The following is a 27,197-nucleotide window of genomic DNA, read 5'->3' on the forward strand; positions in this document are numbered from 1 at the left end:
AACTTGAACTACTAGAGTGAATTCCGCTTGAGGTAGTTATTCTGAAGTGAGGAATCTATTCGAACGCTCTTCCGTTGGAATCCGGAGTAGATGCATTAGGCGCTGCCATATTGCAAAATTTACTCTAGTAAGAAGGGTCCAAGAAGAAGCCTTCCCCGATGAACTGAGAGCGGTCAGGAAAAATGATGCGGTTCCTAGGAGATCACCATTACGCTGGTATAGTCCGTTTATATGCAAAGACGAACTCTAATTGAGAGTTGGTGGACATTTGAAGTATTTGGAAGAATCTGAAGACACCAAGCATCCAATGATCTTGCCAGCAAGTCACCGTTCCACGAGGATGACTTTCAAGCTTCTTATCCTATCTGCCCGTTGGGAGGAAGAAACGTTGCCAGACAAGTCGTGCAGCAGTGCCTGGGTCAAAGCCTAAGCTGGTGCAGCAGTTTATGGAAGAGTTGCCGGCATCATGAGTCACGGTCTCTCGTCCATTCTCGAAAACCGGCGTGGGTTTCTGTGGTCCGATGGAAACCTTTGGAAAGACACTCAAATTGGTTGTCCCATCACAAAAACAGCAATGGTATGAAGCAAACTTGAAACGCGATTTTTTCGGCTTGCATGCGATGAGCGGTAGTTTGCCAATGAAACGAAAAATTATACACATAATGTTGTGAATACACATTTTTACTTAAAGAGAAATTAAAAGTGAAAAAACCCTAACTAACTTTTAAAACCCGGTGACCAAATAGCGTAACATCAAACGTTCATCAAACGTGTGCTGGTGCACATTCCTTGCAAAAACTTGATGTTACGAATAGCAATAAAGAACAGCCAAATGTGTACACTTTTTCGTTGTTGTCTCAGTAGGTGTTGTTGTTTATCTTTACACTACAATAAGCACTCCTTGTCGTTGTCGTCGTCTTCGTCGATGTAGCGTACTTCTAGGATAGCATTATTTCATGCTACTATGCTTCGGAACACTGTAGTAGCTCTATGTATGTAATCCCTCGCAAACGACGATACTTGTAGGGGCAGGAATTAATCGTAATGTGTCAAGCGGAAATGGTGCACAAATTTACGCTGCACAGAGCACATTTGTCGTTGAGGAAAATAAATTGACTTACAGTGTGCTACTACAGGACTTACGTGAAAAACTATAAATTCAATTTTAAATGGGTGAGAAAATGGTTCGCTGACGATTGAAAGTTATCTATAGGTAACACAAAAGTGTTATTCTCGCTAACCATTTTTTAGACTCATTTGCATTCTACGAGAGCTCCTCGATAACTCTAGCAAGCACCATAAAGTACCATAAACTGTCGACAATTATTGTCGTAATTACGATTTACGAACGCTCCGGCTGTTACATTGTCATCTAGCTGTTACCATGATAAAAGGGTTTTTTTTTCGGCCGCATTTTTGCAGCACAGCAGCCAGTGTCATACCCGCTTAAGTTCAGACACGTTCATGCCGTCATCATCATTTGGAATGGCAGAGCAACACCAAAACGAACAAAGATTGCTGAAATTCGAGCTGTTTTTGTACCAGGACTGCATTCCACCATCGCTACACGCAAGCACTATCACACATTCGGAGCGCGAGGAAAAATGTAACGTTACGAAAATATACAACCAAAGAGGCACGTCAACAAAGTAACTGATAGTAGGTACCCGAGTAGCAAACGAAAGCATTCTGGAAACCTGGGGCTTGGCAAAAGGTGAAAACAGTTTTTCAATTTCTCTTAAAGTACATTCGAAAAAGGATGACTCGTAAACTGCTACTTGGAATAGGTCGCATCGAATGGAAAGGATGACGAAAATCTGTTTTTCTTCAATTCCCAAAAGCGGTGGAATGTTGCAAAAGTGGTAAAATATGTGCGCTTTCGATACTTATTCCATATTTCCCGCTCGCTGCTTATTTTCGGGTGTTCAGTGCAATTCCACATTTTTTTTATGGAGCATAAATACTGTACAAGTAGAAAAATAGGGGTTGTCAGCACAGTCAAGTCATCGGTGGAACGAGAAAAATAAATTCGTTTGTTGAGCTACTTCAAATGATCATAGTCGGCGCTCGGAATGATATTGAATAAAATAATTGATTTTCGTTTCATGCAGCCCAGTTCCTTTCATTTAACGAATAAATCATCACAAATTTCAGATATTGTTTCGTTCATAATTTTGAATTGTTTTAATTCTTACAGTTAGACTTTAGATGATTGTTATTGTTATTGTTGTGATTCCATAACTCTCGAGTAAAACTTTAGTGAATAAGAATTTTTGTAATGCTTAATACATTTCGACATTCCCCTTTGACATTTTTTTTTTTGCTTAATTCGAGTATTGAAATCAGGCTTTACCTTTTAAAGATGGACTGATGAATTTACTCACACCGAGTAATGAAGAAAGTGCACGACAAAAATTGGTCATGGGAAAAATCGTTTAAAAAATAATGCAGCAGATCCATCGAAAACAACCCTCTATATCACGATGGATATAATGTTGACAACATTTAACCAATTTTAAACTGTCATATCTAGGCTTTATTTTAAAAGTGGTTATTTGATATACAGAAGTCAATTTTATTTGTATGTAAAGGTAAAATATAAACGTAATTGGAATTTTAATAATATATATTTAAGCTCATTCAGAGAGTTGACAAAGTAATACCAAAGCAGAGACGAACCAGCCCAAGGCTGAAAGACTCTTTAATAAAGAAAAAAAAATAATACCAACAATCAATACGAAACTAACGATTTTAAATTGGCTCACTACTTGACTAGCCTATTGGTCCCAAGCAAATCGATTAACGTACCCCATTCTAGTTGATATTCCAGTACTACACTATGTTTGTTTTGATTAGCTATGAAAGTATGACAGATAAAATGAGGGGTTCGTGGATTTTCCTATTTTTCGAGGGGTGCATCGATTAGCTTGGGACCGAAGATAGTTCCAGAGCTGAGCCAAAAGGTTGAGCTCGTTTCTTCGGGACCTTCTGGTCTTAGAGTTACCTCTATGGTCATACTATCTCAAAACCTTTACAATGTGAAAAAATTAGATAGACACCCGGTATCGAAAGCGTTGTCATTCGAAGATAGTAAATCATATTTTTATTTGTTTTTCTTTTCACAAAAACTTTATGAAATTCTAGTATTATTTATTCACCGAAAGCTCAGGTTCGTTGTATCATAAATATAAAATTTGTGTGAGCTGAAAACAAAATATGGGAGACCCATGGTTTTGATCAATCTTTGGTGTATACTTTCTTTATCTTACCCATTTCGGCAATTATTTCCCGAAATATTCTTATGTATAACTATGACAACATCAAATGATTTCTAATCTTCGATCGTTTGCCTTTATGATTAAGTCGAGATCCTAATATTTCCATTATTTGAATTCCAGTGCTGGCTATCCATCAAAAAGTGAAAAGCTCGTAAAGCACAGACATCACCTTCTCGAAATCAAAAGAAAACATTACCACACCTTCACACCTGTATCGTCTATTTCGCTAACACTTTCGAACTTTTCCTGCACGCGTTGACATGTCAGTATGTGAAGAAAATCTGCTTGGCTGCCCCGGAAGAAGCCTTCCAAGAAAACAGACATCGAGGTAAACATCCCAAATTGAGTCGTTGACGCTAAGCGGAGATGAAGAATTTTCCCCCATCCATCAGCACAGAGAAAGCGTGCTAAACAGCGAACTCATTTTCCGTTGAGTTTCCTTCAGCTCTCGTTGACGAGATATACCTACCTAAGTCTTATTTTTCCCTTCATAATAATTCTTCCTTTTAAGATGGCTCGGCGGGTGTTGCAGGCAAAATAGAAACCGTTTTCAGACCGATTTAGACTGTTATCACAGGGCTCCGATCGTGGGGAGCAATTTTCCTTATTATACCTCCCTTAGTACTCATCTATTTTCCTTACCGGAAAGCAAGCACTCTCTCAAACGAGCGACTGAAAAGCTTTTAAAAGTTTATTTTATTCGAAGTGTGGGGGCAATCGTTCTAAGCAGGTTTATTTAGGAGGTGATTTAATGATTCTTTTAAACGTGTTAAAATGTTAATGGCAATTAATTGTGTTCTTTAAAGCAAAGGTGTATAAATTGTATTTAGGGTAATTTTCTCTTAAGCTATTTGAAATGAGTGGCCATGCATCTAAATAGTGTGATCAAAATTTATGTTACATTATGAATGATCGTAGTCATCTTTACTACACGTGGCATTAATTCATTCAGTCATGCTAATTTGACGTGAATGTCAAGTGATTATGATCATAATATTCAATTGAGCAAACAACTGAGACTTTGCAAATTACACCGTCAATGCGTATGCGACAATAATTTCAACCATCTGCTGCTATGGCAACACATCGAGCATTTCCTCGTGACGCCAATTGTTTTTCTATCAAAGCAAACCGTTACATTCCTTCCAAATGTAGGAAAACCGTCGCCTTTGCATGCATCGATAATTTTGAAAGATTGCGATAATCTCCATTCACGTGGGGGAACAATCATAATCATCATCATCATCATCTGTACAGATTATCCGCCCAACTGAACCGCATTCACGGTGGCTGCTGGCAATTCAGCAGGTTGGTTGGTAGCTAAGAATAAATCAATCGTATTAAATTACACTACAAACCGATGGCTCTTGCGTAAGTAGGGTAGAAACGCTGTTTTGAAAATAAAACACTGCCCACCATTTATATAATTTATTGTGCTTGAATAATGTATAGCCTTTGCGGACGATCGATTGATGGTGATGAAAAATGCCTCACTGATTGATGGTGAACATCGGATAACAACAGCTGCCAGCAGGGAATAAGCTTATCATTCATCCGAATGAAAGGTGATTTCCGCGGAAAAACGACTGAATTGGACGAAATTTACCGATGCTGGACCAACGGGGGTGGTTTAATTCTCGAAGTGATATTTACATGCTTTCCCGCCTACTGTGGCGGAAATTATAATTCCTTTATTGATGAAACTTCCACATGTTTAATTTTAAATCAATGAGCAAGGTGTGTCTGGTAGAACAACAATAATTTTGAAAAATCTGCATCTCTGAAACTCCGTCCTGTTTAATGTAAGGCTAGTATCAAAATGTTGCATGGGAGGTCTTTTATTCATAAATTTTTGGGGATTTTAATTTGATTTCTCTAACGTGATTTACATTAAAATACTTTTTCGGAGACGAGCCAGCCAACGGCTGAAAGTCTCCTTAATAAAGATATAAAAAAAAAAATACTTTTTTTTTAATTCTAACCGAAAGAATATTCCGATACTTCCGATATGAAAGGTGAGAACAGAAGCTTTCGTTGGGTGGGTGATTTAACGATACTGATTTTTTAAATTAATGTTTTCTATCAGGCGCACCGCGTAGGGCTTCATTTAGTATTCCATTTTCTACAGATGTTTTATGTTGATTTTACAAGCATGAAGTGAAACGATAAATCAAGGCAGGTCAGGATTCTCGATTATAATTTGACTGGAACTAGAAGGCACGTATGTAACATTTCTCATCTGGAGAACTCTGCACGAAATTTATTACAGGAAGTGGGTTTGAGCAGTCAACCGTTACATTCCTACATCCAATAGATCACAAGACGTTGCAATCTTAGTATATATATCCTATTTCAAGATTGAGGCATGCGTATGTCAATACATGATTCAAATGGCCCAACGAAAAAGTAGTTACGATACAGTGGACTGTTTTGCATGAAAAACTACAGCCTCAGAACCGTCCAGACTATTGAATGATACTCGGTTGATAGGATGGAGAAGCGTCCCAACCAGCGAATGGTTTTTGTATTACAAAAGTATGCACGTTAAATATTGAGCTTCCGTATTTTTTCTCGAGCTTACATAACTTTCATGTTGACAACACACATGTTATAAGACCTCAGCTATCAAAGAAAAAAACTACTGAATTCCATTAACGTGTTGTGAAATGGCTTTGAAAAACCAACAGTACAAGGTGGTGTCAAAATGACAATTTATGTTACATGAAAACCAAATTATTGAAAAAGAAGAACAACGCCTCCAGACTAGTAACTTTAAATAATAATTTCAAACCATAAATCGTCCATCCAATTTAAAATTCAGTCCTTCATATCCGTAATACGTGCGCGAGACTCAAATCTTTGTAGACTACTCACAATTACTTTTTTTATTAACTACTATCGTTGCGCGTTTTGCACCAAAGTAGACTCCTGCGCTGCCAAAAAAATATAATAAGCATGTTTGGGAATAATAGCCATAACTAGACATGGGCAATCATTTGCATTCATTTCATACATTAATTTACATTCATTTGCCTCTAACTTTTTCATCAACAGCATTCCGCAAAATGCTGTTTAGAGCTTTAGTAGGTTTTGTTATTAGCTACAACTTTTGCCCATAACTCAAATCTGTATCTCTTATGCATTACGAATTAGAGCGGGAAGAACTTGTTACTATTTTTCAGTGAATGTAAAATTCAATACTGAAAAACAGTAGTGGCTTCTGGTCGCTCCGGTTCGTTATGCATAAGAGATATGGATTTGAGTTGTTATCAAAAGTTGTACGTAATAGCAAAACCTACAAAAGTTGCATACATCATTTTGAGAAATTCTGTTGATGAAAAAAGTTAGAGGCAAATGAATGTAAATGAATGCACGAAATGAATGCAAATGATTGTCCATGCCTGGCCTGGAGATGTTTTTTCCTGATCCAAAAACTGGTACCATTTCGTACATGGGATTGTGGCATAATTGGTACGTATGTCATATCTGGATCGCCTACCCTATAATTTCTTGTTACTATCACTAAGGAGAACTATTTTGATTGTTGAGAGTCTGTAGAGAACTTGATTGATACAAAACATCACTATTCAATGACGCTTGGTGTTAGAAAGTATTATCTAATCAAACACCAACACATCCAGTTGATGAAAGCATCCTGGAAAATGATAGATATACCTCCATAATTGTTCTTGTCTACTTGGTATATGTGGCAGAGATGCGCAAAATATATCAAAATTGCCAAGCCTACTGTGCAGCACTTAAGGGGCAAGATGATTTAGAAACATCAGGTCTGTTTAAAACAAAGATTGATTGATTGATTGATTGATTCATTGATTGACAATGATTCAGAATCCAATAAATGAATGAAACGTGGACATCTCGTACCGTACGTTCCGTTGTATTGTTATTTAAAAATGATTGATCGTTGGAAGCATCTAGTCTAAAAAGGTTAAGTGATGTTCCATTAGTGGTTGGGATATGAGCACTAACTCTTGTCCTAGCCCTATATGGCTTATCGTTATAAAACCATTACTCGCAAAACGCCGCACACCATATTACCATGTTTTTAGGAAATCAGCTGGTAGAAAAGTGTGGAAGAGTTAGGGATTAAGGAGATATCATAGATTTCAAACTAACATTCAGTGAGTACAATAATCAACTGAGCATACAACATGCTTGGCTTTATTGATAGATTTAACTATAAATTTCATGATCCGTAAACAATAAAAACGCTGTAGATTGCCTATCTGAGGTAAATACTGGAATATTGCAGCATAGTTTGGTCACCTTATTTAATAACGCATGAAGTACGAATACAATCGGTACAAAAGCAATTCTGATTTGATCTTGACTTGATTTTTTCGTAAATTTGAAGGAACAAAATTATCTCTTCCGTCTTATGAAGCACGGTGCATGCTCATCAACATTGAAACATTAAAAGAGCGTCGTGAATTTGTAATGGTCTCATTTGTAACCAATATCGTTTCACGTAGTATTGATTCTGTAAAACTCTTTTCAAAACTAAATGCGCAATCGGAATATAATTTTTTTTACACACCACCATCGTACAAATTATGCTAAATTTGGACCCTTAAATCAAACGTTGGCTACTTACAACAAACACTATGAAACTATCGACTTTACAATAACAAAAACCAAATTGAAACATTTTATTCATTATTATTTAAAACAAAACAAATAATGTAATTACTATTGTAACAAAACGATCTACATCTGATTGACGACAATAAATAAATAAATAAATAAATTCTGAAAAGATAAAAATTGAAGAAAATGGCGAAATAGAAGGGTCGAGAAGAAAGGAACCCTAGTTCTACCCTCCCTTGTATAAAATCTGAGAACAAGCGGGTCTCTAATCAATCTGCAGGAAAGGTTCGCGAAAACTCACAATTACACACGAACTTTTTTGGTGAGCTTCTTAAAACCGCTGAACACGAAAAAGTGTGAACTAGATTTCAGTGAAGAGAAAAATAATGATAATACGTTATAAATGTAAGTACATACTAATTAATATAAAGGAAACATTTCCTTCAATTTAATAATTTTCCTGCTGTACTACTGTTGAACAAATTACTATTCCAAGACCTTTCCGGGTTATTTACAAACTAGTTCAAAAACTCTTCAAACCCATGATAATTACAAAAAAGGACAAAAACGATAAAATGTACCGGAACAGCTAAATACATAAACTGGAACGAACTCACCAAATCAACGCCCGTGAAGCAAAATCTTAAAAGACTGCTGCATCTCCAAGCTCAAAATTTATCAACATTCCATTGGGTTTTCAAATAAACTCTTGCACAATTCGCCTCCGATCAGAAGCATCGGGCCTGCCTGCCAATCGCCTAATAACAATTCTGACAAAAATTATGCCTATAAAAAAAACACTTTGGAATGCATTTCACCCGATCACTTGTACTTGTTTTGCACAAAAGTAATTTTCTTTAACTATGTTATCGAGTGGTACATTGTTTCAATCTAAAACGCGATCAATTCCAGACAAAATTTAATGAAGCCGAAAATTTGACAGTCGGAAATTTTTCGCGTCCATACAGAAGCAGAGCACACTTCAATCCTCAACTAAATTTTCGAATCACAATCACTATTTACATTGCGTGTATATTCAAACCAGTTTACGTTGACCACTCTGGATAACATATGAGATTGATTAGCAACAATAATGCTGAAATTTACGATGATTTTAATGTTCGTGAATAGCTATTACGTCATGGCAGACATTCAAGAAGAGACGTTTGTTTAGCTGAAGATGATTTAACATTTAAAGAAGAATTTTGATTAAATAAGGTTCTTAAAAACAACATTCATCATAAAGGGTTTTACTCCGGAGGCGGTTGAAAAGCCTCACTAATAAAGAAAACCTAACCATAAAGGTTTTTGATGTGACCAAAGTAAAATCATTTGGCTATCCCTTTATGGAAAAATGTTGAGACAGCTTCAAAGTTACAACAAAAAATCGTTTCTCACAAATCGGAATTCCACTCTCTTTGATGATACACCTATCAACGCACAGAATCCTACTACGACGAACGAACGTTTGTAACCGGTAATAAATATCTTCCTTATTTTCATCTTCTCTTCTATTTTTTCAGCACATTGCAACTCGTTAAAACTTTGGCGCATCCATCGTAATACATCCACAGCACCATAGAAAAAAAAAAACCAAAAAGTCTAAAACACCATTATCAGGAATGCCACACAGCCTGCAAGGCTGCAACAGCAACTACACCCACCCACCGCGATCGCGCTGTAAATAGAGCTTCGTTCCCGTGGTTGCCTAGACACGACAAAAGAGGAAGCTACTGAGCTACTGAGCTTTTGTTCCTCCTTCTACTTCACCTAGCAGTGCGCTGCACTACCAGCACAGAAATCCTTGAAAGCGCACACCGCATCCTGGTGTCGTCTGTCCCGCGTGAAATTACGCGAAGCCAAAGTAGAATAAATCAACATTTTATAGCATTTTATTAATATTTAACGAGGTCAAAATCGAAACGCGAAGACGACAAATCGGATATACAACTACATCGGCAAAGGAAACGAAGAAGGGGAAAACTGATTATCATTATGATGCATCAGCAATCGATTATGAGTCTATTTTTGGTGCAATAATCGTAACAGACAAATCGATACGCTCAGAAATGGTCGTATAATTCAATCATCCAGTGGACTGAGAGTGAGAAATCAACGGCTGAGCTGGTTTTTGCTGGAAGATTCAATTCTCCTCAATAGGATAGTAGAACAATAATAATGACAATAATAATAGTACCTTATAGCGCATAGAGAATCTACCCTATCCCATCATCCTTCGTAACACAATAAACCATTTCGAAAAACCTGAAGGAGTGGAAAGTGAAAAATCCATTAGTGAAAAATTCAACACTTTTCCTCGGTCGGAGACCAAAGAACGAAGAAACGAAAATCGGTATTTTTGACCGGACAATAGATTTATAGAAGATCTCTTTCTCTCATTTGAACGAAGACACATCACTCACAATGGACCTAAAGCACTCTAACGTACCGGAAGTGACGGTAGTGGCCGATGCCTACATGCCCGGTAGTAAATCCTCCGATCTGATCAAACCACCCATCAACGGGTCCAGTGCAACATTGGACAAACCAGCCCTGCCACCAGGTAATGTGTTTTTACCAGTTCGATCAAATCATAGATTTTTCTCGCTATACTTGTAGTAGTCTAGTCACTGTAACGTTTCGATTCAAACTAACCTTTACCTTTACCTCATTCGTCTCTTTCCATTTCCATTTCCGACATTCCATTCAAACATCGACCTCATTCATGGACGACACTGGGAAAATTCGAACAACGAACAACGACAGGAGAGTTCAAGGTATACAAGCGGCGATGGCTGGTGCTGGCAATCTTCGTAATGTATTCCGCCTCGAATTCACTCCAGTGGATCCAGTACAGTATTATAGCAAATATAGTTCAAAGGTGAGTAGCCCGCTAGCCGTTGGATGGATGCTTGGTTGCTGGGATGCTCGGAAAGGATGACTAGATGGGGAAAGGTGTGCTTGAGGGGGTTATGTTTATGTATGAGCATGAACTGCATGTGGACCATTGCATAGCGTGGTATAAATATGACCGTGCGGTCAATATGCCGTCATGTTCACCGACGGACGTATGTTAATGGAAGAGGGTTGCTCTAACCCGTGCTTCGAGCTTCAAATTCCTGGCAGAGATTTTGAAAGCTTTGACCCTAATTGGAAGTTCCAATCCCAGTCCAGGATCGTCCCTGCTTTCCATCAGTGCATCGGTAGTAATAAATTCGATTAACTATTTGCCCTCAATAAATTACTGCAAGTAACATCCTCCCTATCTCGGTAATCTATAAATAAACACGCTAATTCCCATGCATACTGCTTACAAGGTGCTTACATAACTCCCGTTTCCTTTCTGTTGCATTTGCATATTCCTCGCCCGGGTGAAAATCACACTGATTCATCTGCTATTCCCAACGGCTGGACGTCATCTCCACCTTCACCATAATCTACTGTGATGACCCGTCTGGACCATGACCCGACCGTCGGCTGCAATCAACCCCTGGGGTTTCCTGTTCCGGTTGGGCAACATAGATACTACAACATTACCAGCACATGGGTCGACTGGACGTCGATGATTTTCATGATCCTCTACATTCCGCTCATCTTTCCGGCCAGCTGGATCCTGGATAAACTGGTAATTTCGATTGGTTCTTTGTGGTCGTCTGCAATCAGCATAGATTGGCCAACACTAATGAGATATGGAGATGATTGTGTGCAATTTATGGCTAAAATCAGTTCCCACCTTCAAGTGCGCCTGTTTGTGGAACTGACGGAGCATTAGAGTCAAGCGGTTGATTATTGTTATCACATTTCGAGTGCTTTTCTGATCATTGGCAACACTATACCATGGTAATCGCAGTATGCCAATACGGAACAGCACTCCTTTATTGAATAATGACAAGGATTTAACAGGGCCGAACTTATCACATAGCCAGCCTACTGTGATTGCCGTTGTAAGCGGCACAGAATGAATAGACAAAACGTGCAGACCATAAAATTCATCGCTTGTGTGTGACTGGACGCTTTGATAAGAGCACACGCCGGCACCGAAATAGACACCTCGTTTTGCCGGATGTCCATAAGCACTTGGTCAAGATTCAATTAATCCGGCATCAGCTGAGGGAAGAGAGTCAGACCAAATGTATTCGATATTTCTCCTTTCCAATATCCAGAAACGCGCCGTCGCATTCGGACACACATCCGAAAAAGCAATGCCTTTTTCGGAATCAATGGTAAATCCGCAGAATCAATTATAGAACATAAAACCACGAACAGAGCTCGGTTATATCGGGAAAAGTGACATGCAGTCTCCATTATTTGCAGCCGCGTTGCATCGTTAGCAGCGAACCGCTCTTGTTTGTCGGCCCTAATGGTTCCATGATGAAATATGAATAGATGCTGCGGCTGTGCGTTGGAAGCAAACTGGTATTCGTTCTCAAAGAATTAAAGTTACGATTTTTCGAAATTAGCATACACTGTGAGATTGAAAAATAAACATATCTGACAGAATAGAATGTAAAATCATAGGATCCATCGACAATTTAACGGAATACTGAAAATGGCACTGTTGATTATAACCTTTGAAGTGAATTAGATATAGCAGACTCACCTAAATTCAAAACATCATTCAAATTTAAATGCATGGAATCCAATTTCTCTAAATCCATGACATAGTCCGACAAATATAATCCAGCTTATTGGCTTTGACAGTAACATTCTATACAACAGAGGTAGAAATTTCATTCCCAAAAGGTGAAGTTCTAAATTGATATGCAATTGACTGTGGACACCGTAACCTCTCTCTTTTCTATACCATTCTCGGTACTGGTTTTTCTCTTATTCACATACCTCAAACAGAAAAATGAACAAAATTCAAAAAGGACTCCGTCTGATAACGGGCGGTGGCACTTTCGTTGGTTTGCCCTTTTTTCTCTGTCCAGCTCTGTATCGAGAAGCGGACAAATTGAGCATGACATACAATAGTTATAAGGATGGTTTCGGTTGGAGCAAGACCTATGAGTCAACAACGGGGAGCACACGATTGAACAGATGAGCCTTAATTGGAATCTCCTAGGTATCCCTAAGAAGCTTTTGTAAGCTGAAGCACGATTTTGTTCCGCTCTATCTGAAGTAACCTGATATTTTTTCATAGACTCATCATTTTACATTGCCATAGAAACGATTAAAACAGTATTTCATTAAGGACACTAAACTTCAGCTTCAGGATTCAAATATCATCAAAGTGATATTATTAGCTTTATAACAGTTAGCTGTAGCAGGGTGTAGCCACCCTAACATAAAAATTAAAGTTTAAAAAATCATCTAAATAGTACCTTTAGTACCATTTTAACTCGGCCAGCTAGGCTTTGTAGAGCGCATTGAGTGCCTAAATAGTAAGTATTGAATATTTGTATAAAGGAGTACCCCTTGTTGATTTGCACATCATTTTGGATGGCAAAATGACACCTTATTAATAAAATGACTCTAGCACCACAAACGAAGTGACAGACGACTAACTGTCGAAGAAATCAGTTCAAATAATGTGGTTTACGGTAATAGAATTTTCTTTAAAGCTTGTGCCATCATTCACCAGATGGGCTAGTATTTCTGTTTTGATTTGAACAAAGTTGATTTTGTGTGTAATGATCTTTGACAGTGTGCAAAGAGTGTATCATTTTGTCATTTTTTGTTATGCATTTCAGTTTTGAGTAGAGTGAAAGAGATAGAACCAAAACATTCTAGTACATTTAGTGTTGCCATGTGGTACAATCCAGTAGTAGTGTTGCCATGTGGTACACTGAAAAATTGCAATAGCAGGTTCGTCACCAAAGTTTTCGAACCACTCCGTCTGTCACTTCGTTTGTGCTAGCACGGTGTCCGCTTGAACTAATTCTTGCACCAATCGAATCAAAAGGGTTATTGCAAGAAAAATATGGTATGATTCTATGCTTGAAGAACAATTATACAAAATTGATAAACTCTGGCAATTATATTTACTCTAGGGACATAAATAGTATTTCTGTCGGAAATTCGATAACTATTCTATTATGCCGATTGGTGCAGTTAGTTTGTTTCAAAAAACATCAAAATAATACGATCTTTGAATAACTTTTATCATGAACTAGTCTTAACTGTACTTTATCATGACAAACATTAAAATTTCAATTTATTGTTGTGTAAATTTAAGGCATTTTAACCTTAATAAATGTATGATGCACGTCTGGCCCCATTCAAGATCTGATATTCAAAACTTTTGGATAGAGCAGCCTGAAACAATGTTGTAGAAAAAAATAAAATTCTTTCTAGGAACTAAAATATTGCACTATTGAAATGTTCAAATTATTTACTTAAAGTTGTTGTTCTACGATTTTTGTAAATTTTTAAGTGTTTTCAATATTTCAAAAGTTTGCATTATTGAAAAGCTTTTTAAAACAAATTAAAAATATTGAACAAATTTATTTTGAATAATTTAAAAAAATACCGTTTATATTTTTTTAAAGTAAATTTGCAATGACATTTCCGAACAATATTAACAATAACTTACCATGAGATGGATAAATTTGCGTGATTCTCAGACAGACAGAATCATTCACAATCTAGATCATTTTTCGGAGAGAATGTTCTTTTGCGTAGATTGTCAAGATTTTTAATGATTCAGTGGAAACAGCTGATGATGTTTTACGTTGACCTGCCTCTCCTCTTACTTTCCTCCTTTGGAGGAGTGACTAGATAACGTTAAATTCCAGGGATAAAGCACCAAGGAAACTGGTGATCGCCTACTTTTCCATAAGCACTTTGAGAACGAGATTCCATATCTAACATTAGATTGAAAGCGCGCACACGTTTTTCAAACTAAAGCGTGCACTATAGAAGTAGCATGCGAAACAAGATTGGCTATGTACCATGATTTGGGAAACATTATTCGAATGAAGAACATAAACGAACCCTTGCGCTTGTTAGCTCGCTCGTTCGCTTCTGATAGCGAATTTATTCGGACGTCACGTACCGCTCGCCATATAGTCAAGCTCTTTATCCCATTAAAATAAATAGGAAAACATATTCCCTCTACGCTGTGGCAACTGATCATGATATGCAGACAACATATAGTCGAATGATGAATATTTTCTTTTTTGAAGCCGCTCGTTATCATGGTTTGTTTAGAATACAACCAAATGGACACCGAGTGTAATCAAATAATAAAATAAAACTAAACCCAAATAGCATTGCTTACTATGTGCGTATTACTTTGTATTCATTCAACAGGGCTTGCGAATCGCAGCAATCAGCGGAGTATTGGGCACCTGTCTGGGTGCCTGGATAAAATGTTTCTCCATCCAGCCGGACCTTTTCTGGGTGGGATTCATCGGACAGTCGGTTGTAGCTGCCTCGCAGGTTTTCATCCTGTCCCTCCCGGCAAAGGTAGCGGCAGTGTGGTTCGGCCCGGATCAGGTCTCCTCGGCATGCAGCATTGGCGTTTTCGGAAATCAGGTAAGTAGTGCGTGCTTCCATCGTTTAAGTGATTTCACCGTACATTTCCCAGCAAATGAGCCTTTTTTCCGTTCGACCCAAGTCATCCGATTGGAAATGCATTCCGACCAAACACAGCATGCCGTGCGAAAGATCCACCACGTTGAAAGCATCCAAGCAACCGAGGCAAATTGTCAAAAAGATAGCCCGCTCATTTCGACTGCAATCGTGGTGGCATTCGTGATTTATGACCTTTCCAGAGTCCGCCGACGGAAGCAAATAAATGGATATTTTCAATTTCCGTTTTCTTCGATTTCTCGGTTCCTGTTCTGGGTACCTTATTGCCACTGATGCAAGTCGGCTTGCCGAAAGGCACGCATGAAATGAATTTTATTTCTCCACTTTTGATTTTACGGTGAGCCTTTTAGCGCCGGAGATTGTCACGAATGTGCCTTTTATCTTGAAACGGAATCCAAGTCCAATCGCAATGGAATGTGACCTGATTGGAAATATGTATTGTGATGATTCAAAATTACGCTTTATGAGTTCACTTATATGTGCCAATTTGGATTTTATATTCGTCAATAAATCAACGAATGCGTCTTTTTATTGAGCACAAATTACACAACTTTTGTAACATATTTGATGAAAATATATTTGATATAGAACATCATTATCCCCATTATTCAAAACTGTTTCATCATACGTGTTTGAACCAAGTTCATCCAAGTAACTTTTCCGATAAGAAATGAACCCAATGATGCGTGCAGTCCAGGAGGCTAAGGAAAAGTAATGTACCATAACTTTCCATTTCGGGAGGCAACATTTGTCTCTGTAAGCAATAAATTCTGACCAAATTTGCATGCTCCCTCGTTTTCTTGCCTAGGCTGCTCCTGCTTTCTCGCTTAAATCTATGTGGTTGCAAATGACAAGGAACGTTATGCCGTTTTTGCCTAAAGAAAATTTGTGTCAGGTTGACCTCCTTGAACTAGAACTACGCAATCCGGAAAGAACATTTATAAGGGTAGTCCGGTAATAATTCCTGAAAACTTTTCCATTATATGATTGCTCGAGGAGACGGTTCTCATCAATGCGAAACAGTTTTGTCATGCCTGTACAATTTGCCCTCGGATTTATGGATGTTCCTTAATATGTAAAGAGGGTGTTTTGTTGAAAGAGAACTAACAAATTACCCGGCGTCTCCATGCTTTAAAGGTATTAAATGATGTGTTCTTTGTGGTTTGTTAATTAACGGGTGTAACGGTACTTTACCTTTAGTGGTCCACTTATAGATTAACGCAACTTTATTGAAAGATTTGAGCGGTTATCAATCATCGCCAATCGAATGGGGAAAACTTTTTCCATCCGCTCCTTTTCCGGTTGGAAGCTAGAAACATTTTCTTTCGCCATCGCTGCCGACGAGGGCTTCTCTCGTTTCCTACATTACTCAAAAAAGAACAACTATAATCACATTTCTACGTTGAACATAACCACAGTTTGTCGTGGGTAAGCCTTTTTGTCTTATTTCCAGCGGAAATAAATTTTATCCAAGCGTGATGACAAGACCAACGAACTAAGGCTCAGCGGCAACGGAACTTTTCTCGGGATTGCCCCCACTAATGCCGTTGAGTGGCTTTGGTGGAATTTTAGTTTCAGCCGACGTTGTTTCTTTCAAGGATTTTCTTTGAAGAAACACATTATTTTGCCGTTAGAACGGGTGCCAGTTTTGGGAAGACATTGAAAATAAAAGATGCTAACAAAACATTGTTCAATGTCGAAACTGATAGCTGTTTTTCAATGTTGTTAATTAATTCCAACAAAAAACTTTCCGCCAGAGGTAACATATTTCCACCAACTCCCAATAGGCCATGAAAAAGTTTACGATGATCTCTGATATTAGGGCTGTCTTTCTCCGGCTTCTTGGTTTGTCATCGGTCTACTCCAGAGCCTGCTTTGTGCCCTTCACCCCTGGAACGTGGTCAGTGAGCGTGAGCTTGATGCGACATATATAAAATTTTATGCACACCAGTAGGCGTGGAGGGTTTACCCGGCTGCACTTGACTCACTCACTGATTGCTAGATTGCTCTCATACGTATGACTCTGTAAACGCAATGGCGAATCACTGCGCTCAATTGATGCAGAAAATAAGCTGAACTACAGTGATGGTTGAGTTGAAGGTTAGGGTATTATGTAGATTTATGCTAATATTGGGGTAGTAAAAATGCTCCATAAAGGATTATTGTCCCTCACCGCCAGAAGGGCTGCTCTTATTTCCGTTAGGCTTTTTTAATTGATTATGTATGAATGCGTATACACACTACGGATAAGAGGTAAATTGAATTCATCGTATGACATAATTTTCAATAACAATGTCATGTAGCAGGATGAAGAGAACTTTGTTGTCAATACTATTTTCTGGATCATTTCCCTTAGCACGTCGGAAAAACATTGGTGCGTCATACTTTGCTGCAGTAAAAAATTCAATTGTGCAAGCGCATTTAAAAATTATGTTCCATCATCACTCTTTCTCCATTGCCCGAATTTGCATTCCACCGACTGCTTGGTTAATCGGATGAAAGCTCTTTCGAATAGATATGCAAATGGCGGGATGGGTTCTCGGATGGAGGCAGAAGCATAATCAGATTGGATCCATTTTTGTGTAACACTATGGTATGTAACTTTGAACTTTTGGGGTTTTTTTTTTTGCATGAACTAGTTAGATTTGCGGATACCTTTTCTCATATAATATATGTTTCACCTCTGCATTCTCTTGTGCACACAAACACAACTGACGATCTACTAAATCAGGGATTCAGTTAAGCTTTTTTATTTCGTGGTGATACATATGTTATGTGACACTTTACGATGGAAGGGGGTGTAAGCTCAGTGTGTTTACTACTTGGAAAACCGCAAATCCTCAAGGAATTTTAAAATCTCTTATCATGCATTTTTTTAAGAATAGAATATACCAAACAACACAGAAATAATAGAGTTACCCCATTAGGCATAAATACGTTAGGCATAATGGACGTTAGGCATAAAATACCTTGCTGCTGTGCAACTCTAGAAACCTGTTTCGAGTATGGTAAACAATGCTTAAATTAGGCTAATCGTTGAATAAAAAATGATCAAAGTTAATACGCACAGTTATAAGCCATTATTTATCATATCGTAAGTGACGTAGCTACATATTTACTTAGATCCGAGGTTAGTAGCAATAGCGGTTAATAAATATGGCAATGAAAACTCAACATAGTTTTGACTATATCTTGAAATCAATCACATCTAAAAATAAAAAAAAATCACACATTTGTTGTAATATATTCTTACACACATATTGTAATTGTCAAAGAAGAAAAGGTTTTCCTCAAAGAACAGCTCATGAAATAAAGAATGGTGAATTCTGTGATTTTTCATTCAATAACAAAAAACAGCTAAGGTTGAATAAAATATGATGCCAAAGAACAGCTCATGAAATGAAGAATGGCGAATTCTGTGGTTTTTCATTAAATAACATAAAACATACCTGCTGCTTCCTGGATTTCCTGCCATACTTTTCGATACAACGATTCTGTTTTTGTTGTCATCATCCATTATCATCCTTCTGGAATTTATCGGGTAGATTATGCCTAACGTCCTTTATGCCCAACGTCCATTATACCTATCGTACATTATGCCTAGCGTCCGTATGCCTAACGTCCGTGTGTCTAACGACCGTATGCCTAACGTCGTGTACCCGAAAGAATATGTTAAAGTACATTTTAAAGATAAATCGTCCAGCTCAAACCTTTTTAGGGGTCATCGACTGTAATTTGATGGAATGGCTATTTTAATCATTTTCTCAGTCCACTATATCGACTTTAAGTTAGTTTGCCCGACGAATTCTAAGCGGATTTTAGAATATATTTTGAGAATACTCTAGTGCCGCGGTTCTCAAACTGTGGGTCGCGATTTGCCATCAGGTGGGTCGCAGGAATTCAGACAACTTTGTCATGTATTAAAAAATATCGTTAAGTATTCTCAAGATAATCCACATTAACAATTGTTATTAGGGTTGTCTTGACGTTTTCAAAGCCGTTCCGGGTAATCTTTGTGATTTCTAGGCCATTTAATAGTTATAAGGTTGGAAAGACATGGCCATTTTGACATTATCGGACCATTTTTGACGCCATTTTGATATTTTTTGACTCTGTAAGGTGCTATTTATGAAGCAATTTTTGCCGTTTCCATGTCCATTTTGGAATTTTAAATCCAATTTGAAGAGTCTTGGCCATTTAGATTTTTTTTTAATTCTTGTTTGGTATTTTGAGGACCATTTGTGAAGTTCAATGTATTTTCAGGATTGTTACAAACATTGTTTGGCCTTTTTAATAATTTTAAGGCCATTTTGGCGTTTTTATAGCTATTACTAAGTAACCACCATGCCCGATAATAACACGCGAATCGTCCTTTTTGTAATATAAGTTTAATATAGGGCTTCCAAATGTTATATCAGTCAGTTGGTTACTTGGGTTATAAGCCATGTTGGTATTTTGAAACCGTTTAGAAGACAGCAGCTTTTAGCGATTCAGCGATGTTGGTGTTGTTAAAGCGTATTTCAGTGTATTTTCCAAGGTTGCAAAGACTCATTTCAGCTAAAATAATGTTTTTCGGAATAATAAAACCAAAAGATGGTATGATGGCATGTTTTACTTGTAACTTACAAGAAGAGGTTACAAAGTATGCGTTGGAAACATAAAACCTGTAAATTTTGCTTTCTATGAGTCACAATCAGCGATTTGCTGATCGCTGAGTGAGTGAGTGAGTGAGTTTGTGAAAAATCGCTGATTGTGACTCTCAAGAAGTGAAATAAACAGGTTTAATATGTCAAACACATTCTTTGCAACCTCTTCTTGTATCCTACCAATTCAAAATTTGATCATGACATCTAATTATTTCATAATTTAGAAAAACATTGTTTTAGCTGAAATGAGTCTTTGCAACCTTGGTATTTTCTAGATCATTTTGAGGATTTTCATGGCGTTTTACAAGCTATTTCAGTGTTCTGAGGCTATATTTACGATTTAAGGCCATTTTTTGCATTCGTAATTTGACGTTGCAAAATGTACCGGCTTTCAGTGTTTTCAGATTATTTTCGCACATTCAAAGCCGTTTTTGGGCTAAATCAGCGTTTTTGCACATTTTCGTTGTTTTTATTTGTTTTTACTTGTTTGGCATTTTGTTGTTGCTTTTTTGGCGATTTAAGAAGGTTTTGGGTTTCAGACAATCATGCCATGTTATGTTGACCTTACAACATCTGTATTCATTATTGGTGGGTCGCGAGCAAATGGAATTCCTCATAGTGGGTGGCAATCGACAAAAGTTTGAGAACCGCTGCTCTAGTGAATACTGAGGAGAGATTGTTTCAAGAAATTCTTTAAGGTATTATAGGTAGCAAATTGTTCTACGATGAACTCTGAGGAAATTTTGAGGTGACAAGACACTGAAAAAAAATACATTTTTATAATTTGATTATTTTAACTGATATATTATGCTTAGAAAAGTGCTCTCAGTTCTGGGATTAAGAAAATTCTTCAGAAGGGTTTTTTTTACATTAAAAACTTTTTAAATGCGATTTTTTTTATCGATGATCTTATCTTCAAATTTGCCATCAGCTAATCTAAATCATCTATATCGAAGTTTATTATTTATTAGGTACAATCTAACTAACAATGATAGCTTAATAAGAGCTAATTCAAGCACAAATTTTTTAGCTAAATTGTTTACTGGGATGAATAGGGTCGTTGTAGTGTAGCGTGTATATGTAATTTGCTCACGTGTACATAATGTTCCTCGTTTTGACAACATCAAACGTTCAAACTACACTACATGTTCGCAAACTGAATGGGACTTTTTGATTGTTATAAAATAGCTTTGTTATCACTACTTCTTGGACAACTTTAGGAAATGAGTTGCTGGCTAATTTTTGACAATTATCTGTTATAGTCTTTTAGCAAATTTTGAAAATATAAAAAAGTCCGTTTCAGTTAGCGACGTTTAATGTACCAAATATTATGTTCAAAGCCACTTACTCAACTCTCAGGCATGTTGCGGGTGTCTCTGAATTTGAAATTATGCTGTTTAATATTGTACGAGAAAGGCACTTGTCATCGGTAGGTGGATTAACCAGGGTTTTTTCATCACAAATTGAAGCTTGGTGTACCGATAATCCCTTAACATGATTCCTTATTTTAACACTCCGAACACGATGCCTCCAGTAAAATGGGTAACGGGAAATTATCAATGATTGAAAAATCAGTGTTCAGCAATTTATCGATAAATTTCAAATATATTGATACCTGATAAATCTTTAAAGTCTATAGTTTCAAATGGCGTCAAAAGGTTTGAAATTCTTCAATAAATTACTGAGCTATGATTGTTCGAACATTTCAAGTTTGCCGTTACACATTTTATCGAAGGCATCGTGTTCGGAGTGTGAAAGCTCAGCTCTTCAAATAGCGTGAAATATAGCGCTATTGCCAGAAGATTTCGCAAACGGAAAGAAGGGCCAACAAGTCAAGAGTAATTGATTTATTTCCCCATCAAATCGCCAAAACGGTATTCTGTGGTTCGTGTTGCTGTTAGAGAACGAGATCTCGTTGCATGGTTGTATTCAAGGTTGTATTTCTATTTGTATGTCATCCTCAAATTTATTATTATTATTTTCAACAACATTGTGTAGAAAAAAGTTTGTCTCAGGAACTAATTTTCTTAATTATAAAAAAAGAAGAATTAGTTCCTAGGATCCCGTGTACCATCGCAGAACCGATACGACTAGCAAACCGCAAGAATCAGCTATGATGATGTTACCAAATAAGAAAACACATTCGCGATACATTTGCGCTGCACTCAGCCTTGCTACGGTATCAGTAGTTGTTCCGCGTTCGAGCCATCAGGGATCCAACAGGAACACCAATCATTTTCCAAGTTTTTCTACCAACATAAATTTATCGATTCAATTAAGCTTTTATGGTGCTATTTTTCTTTTGGGTTCTCTTCCGCCTCAATCATCAGCACGGGGCCGGACACTTTCGTCTGTATGGGAAGTGATTTTTCTTGAGAGTTGAACAGGGAAAAGAGTAGAAAGGCAATTTTTTTCGGCTTCATTTGTGTCCGATCTTATTGTATACTTACATTTCATATTTTTCTTCTCCGGAACTGTACTTATTTGATTGATTTTAAAATTAGAAAAAAAAAATAAATAGCTCGTTTGAGTGGAAATTAATATTTTGTTAGTTAATCCAAAGATCCACGGCGCAGAATGAATGTATTAGGAAATTAGAAAGTTGCTCCTGCCCAGACTGCTGAAGTTCTTCATACAAAAATCAATTCACTCTAAGCACTTAAGATTCAACAGTTAAAACCGGCCAACTCGCGTACAAAGCAGCTACTAACCGTTCGCCTAGGTGGACTATACTTGTGAGCGGTTGCATAAATTAGCATAATTTCGATCTTCTGAAAACTCTTCCTTGTATCCATCGTTGAACGTTTACTCTACTCGACTATCATTTTCCATTAGGGTGATTCAAAATATAATTTTTGCTCCAAACTGCACAAACGATTCACGTCTATAAAATTTTAGGTCATTTGGTTACTATTGTAAAACTTGTTCCCCTTATCCCCGTTAGTTTGAATAGCTAAAATTTTAATTCAATTTCGCTCATTTAGAATTTGTTTAAACGACCCCTAGAGAGGTGCTCAATAGAGATCGCACATGAACACTAATGTAAAACTTCTATATACAAAAAAGAGGAAGAAAAAGAAGAAGAAAATTAAGAAAATCCTAAAAGGTACCCCGCGGTATCACAACTACTTAAAAAGGATTCCTGATTTGGATCTGATTTGGAATCGACTGCACATTGTCGAAATTGATTATTGGACCACCCTAGCTCTAATGCTAAAGTAGACTAGAGTATGTACTCGCACGCCTCGAACTTATATTAGTGAATCTACAGAAGCCTTTTGTGACTTTGTTGCCACCACTCACCAGTTCTCGTACTTTTTTCAAAGGGACGTATCTGCTTTCGTAAACAATGCATTCGGCGTAACTGGTAGCTTGCCCACGCACATTAACACTACTATAAGGTAGGGAAAAACTTCGAGTTGATGTTGGCGAGTACTCATATCATGCCATACGTGCGTATTTATCATTCGATTTTCAGTAAACTTTGTTACTGTAGTGAATAGTCTTCGCTAGCAGCTTAGGTAGAAAAACATGTTATGTGGAATCGAATCTTGCTTGTTTATTAATTTTTCAACATTTTTTATATGCTTCTGATATTTATTGTTCTCAAACCTTTTCAAAACATATAGTATTCAAACCTTATTGTATAATGATTGAATATAACAACTATGACCGTGTCCGTTTCTTCTGCTTTATTGGTGGTTGCCAGAACCACTTCCTCCAACCGCTTCTCTTCCTCTGCCGACATGGGGTCTCTGAATCTGCCTATATTCTCTTCCTTGTTGACGATGGCCACCTCCAAAAGCACCGACCCCTCGCGCACGGCTAGCTGGTTTTCCTCTTCCAGCCACCCCTCTTCCGGCGTTAATTCCATGTTTTCTAAACATTGGCACGTTCTTCAACATGTCCGGAAGAATCATGAACCGAATCTTAGATCCTCGGATGTACACGTTCTCTAGGTTGCGCGTCTTCCCGTCGCGATAAGCTACGGTCACCTTCGAAATCTGACAGTTCATGTTGTCTTCGGCTTCTACTAGCTTTCCTCGGTACACTTCACCTGTTATTGTCTCACAGGTAACAATATGACCTTCCGCTTCATGAAGAACTTTAATTGGGCCAGTGAGCGACATACTGATGAAGCTGGAAAGCGCAGAATCACAACGTTTCACGAAGTCGCGGACGCTATTTTACGATTTATCTTATTATTAATAATTTAGTAGATACCAGTAGAGTACGATGACCACAGCAAATGATATTTTAACCTTTTTGACGTTTATGCACGCACACTTCCGTAATCACATTTTCAAGTGCGATGATTGTTAAGGTACGGTCGCACTGCCATCGATATCGGACGAGACGATTTTGGAGACGATGTTTTTGCGGTACTAGTACTCAGCGTTGCCAGATATACCGATTTATCGGTATATAGGGGTAATGTACACGGTAAGAAAAAGTACCCAAAATTGAGTTCCTTTCACTCATCACGTGGCTTCCGTGGGGCTACACGAAACGAAAATCAATTATTTTATTCATGTGTTTCACTTATACATTTTTGCCAAAGCATCAGCCTTATATATTCCATAAGACAAACCACATAGGTCCTACAAGAATGCATAAATGGTATGTGTGACCGCTTATACATTTCATTTGACACATAAGCTTCATTAACTTTTTGCAAGGCGTCTGCTTATTACTTGACTTATACATTTTATGAATAATCAGCAATAGAAATTTGCCAAAAGTATAAGGAGATTTCTATCCGTGTAGGTAAAATTAAGTTAAAGAAGAAAACTCAATTTTGAGTAATCCTGATCATGAATCCACGTTGACCAAGTTGACAAAATAATAATAAAACGGAGCAGACTGGAACCGAACCATGAACGTTGAGATTACGGGGCCCGTGTGTTGACCACTCGTCTATCAACGCTTGTGAAGATGAAATGGTTAAAGGCGCATAAGAGCAACCTCAATGAAAATAAACTTATAATTGAGTTCATTTATTAATACTCAATAGTTGAGTAAATTTTAACCAACGCCGCTTTTCTGATTCACTCAACGGCGGACCTCAAGTGATAGAACCCAACGTTGAGTTTTTTTTAACTTAATTTTGAGTATTTTTTTTTCTTGCCGTGTATGTAATGTCGACCTAAATGTCCCTAATTTGGGCCCATACATAAATTCAGCAATTGACTAAATTTTCAATAGTAACCAAAAATATCCATTTGTACCGTCCCAATGACGCGTTTATCTAGGTAAAATTGATGAATAGCAGCTTTTTAGCGATGGGCCCAATCTTAGATCCATAGGCCAACATTAGAGCCATTTTCCCTATACCGATTTTAAAACAATGTCATGATACCGGTATCCAGTATTCTGCGATCGCTTATGGCCGCCACAATCTGGCTGAGTTTCTGGTAGGGAACATAAGATTTGAAGTTTGGCTTGTGTCGTTTGACGTATAAACGATCAAATTTGAACGTTTCCACGTCAAACTACACAACCCAAACGTCAAATCATATGTTCCCTACCAAAAACTCAGCCAGATTGTGACGACCATAAGTGCTCGTAAAATGCTGGATACAGATAGGCTTTCTCAGAATACCGATTTTTGAGTTTTAATATGGAATTATACCAATTTTTCATTCATAAACACTATTTTGAGAGACTTTTATCTTTTTGAAAATTAATTTTTTTAGACTGCTCTAAAAAATGTTTTCTTCAAAAATGTCTTATATGCTTGATACTATTTCGACTATTGCTTCCATTTTCTCGCCGTTTTTGGTTACCAAATAGTCGAGAAACAGCTGATGGCTCATCCCGGTAATTTATGGAAATCGGGAAATTTTTTTATCCAGTGTAAAAAAAAAGGTCCATAAAAACGTTAATTTTTGAACTTCCTGAAATTTCTTTAATCATTCCTTTGAAGTTTCTTCCACCTTACTCTGTTAGTTATTTTCCGATTCCTTCCGGAAAGCTATTTCAGGAAAACTACAGGAACTTTTCAGAAGTTCTGAAGCTTCAGAATAGTTCGAAATATTGGGTAGGTTCCGATAAATTAAAGACAGTTTCATTAACTTCTGCTCAAATCCGAGAACCCGGAAATCTCAGGAAAGCGCATAGAATTCCAATGAACTTAAAGAAACTCAAGTATTTTAGAAAAATAACAAGTCCAAAGAACTTCAATGAAATTTAATGGTTTCAGGATAGTTCCATTTGTTTCAGGAGAATTGAGATAACTTTAGGGAAGCTCTGAGAATATCAGGACATATAAATTCAAGGAAATTTCTGAACCTTTAAATGAGTTCCGAGAAACTCAGAGAATTTCCGAAAACTTTAGTAAAGCTCCGAGAGGTCCATGAACATTTTGGAAACGTAAGGGACGTTACATGAACATTAGAAAATTGTGAGAACATTTTAAGGAAAGTTTTGTATTTTTTATCGGCAGTTTCGAGAACTTTAAATAAATTTAAAAAATCGAGAAGATCAGAGAACTTTAATGCTGCTGTTCATTAATTAAAAAAAAATGAAAGTGCTAAAGAAGATCCAGGGACTTTTATGGAAGATAAGAGATTTTCCGGTAATTTCATAATAATTAGGCAAGTTTCGAGTACTTTTCAGGTTGATCAGAAAACTTCAAAGCAGCCCCATTAACTTTAGGAAAATTGCAAGAACTTTCAAGGAGTTCCAAGGAATTTTGGGATATTCCGAAGTGCAATTCAGAAATGTTCCGAAAGCTTAAGGGACATTGTATGGTTTTCAGGGATGTTTTATGAACATGAAAATTGCTGGATCAATAGAGCATGGAGAAACTTCAGGAAATATTGTGCTAACATCCCTCAGAAATCTACACACTTAGATTTTTTGCCGAGATGGGCACCAACCGAGCAGCTCGGCATTTTATTTTGCTGGAAATTCAGCAAAAAATATGTTTGTTAGCTGAGATCTCGGCAAAATTCCCGTTTGTTAGCTGAATCTCGGCAAGTTTTTCACTGAGATCCAGCAAAATAAAATGCCGAGCTGCTCGGTGGTGCCCATCTCGGCGAAAAAATCTAAGTGTGTATTTCTTCCAGATATTTTCCATCTTCTCCTTGAAGATACTTCAACTGTTCCGTAAGCCTGGCGTTCGACT

The 27,197-nt window shown here is 37.4% G+C and overlaps 1 protein-coding gene across 1 annotated transcript in view; it reads left to right on the forward strand.

The window, feature by feature from the left end:
* HisT (Histamine transporter) overlaps positions 1–27,197 on the forward strand; it is a 52,649-nt gene that overhangs the window by 11,152 nt on the left and 14,300 nt on the right. Inside the window, exons 2-5 of the mRNA XM_065219847.1 lie at positions 9,410–10,449; positions 10,653–10,767; positions 11,409–11,511; positions 15,141–15,365. Of these exons, the coding sequence (XP_065075919.1) occupies positions 10,311–10,449; positions 10,653–10,767; positions 11,409–11,511; positions 15,141–15,365 (582 nt within the window). The 5' untranslated portion in view covers positions 9,410–10,310. The remainder of the gene's footprint in view (positions 1–9,409; positions 10,450–10,652; positions 10,768–11,408; positions 11,512–15,140; positions 15,366–27,197) is intronic.

The sequence above is a fragment of the Ochlerotatus camptorhynchus genome, unplaced genomic scaffold (assembly GCF_037179485.1).
Source record: "Ochlerotatus camptorhynchus isolate MF236.1 unplaced genomic scaffold, CSIRO-AGI_Acam_v1.1 ptg000112l, whole genome shotgun sequence".
Lineage (NCBI taxonomy): Eukaryota > Metazoa > Arthropoda > Insecta > Diptera > Culicidae > Ochlerotatus > Ochlerotatus camptorhynchus.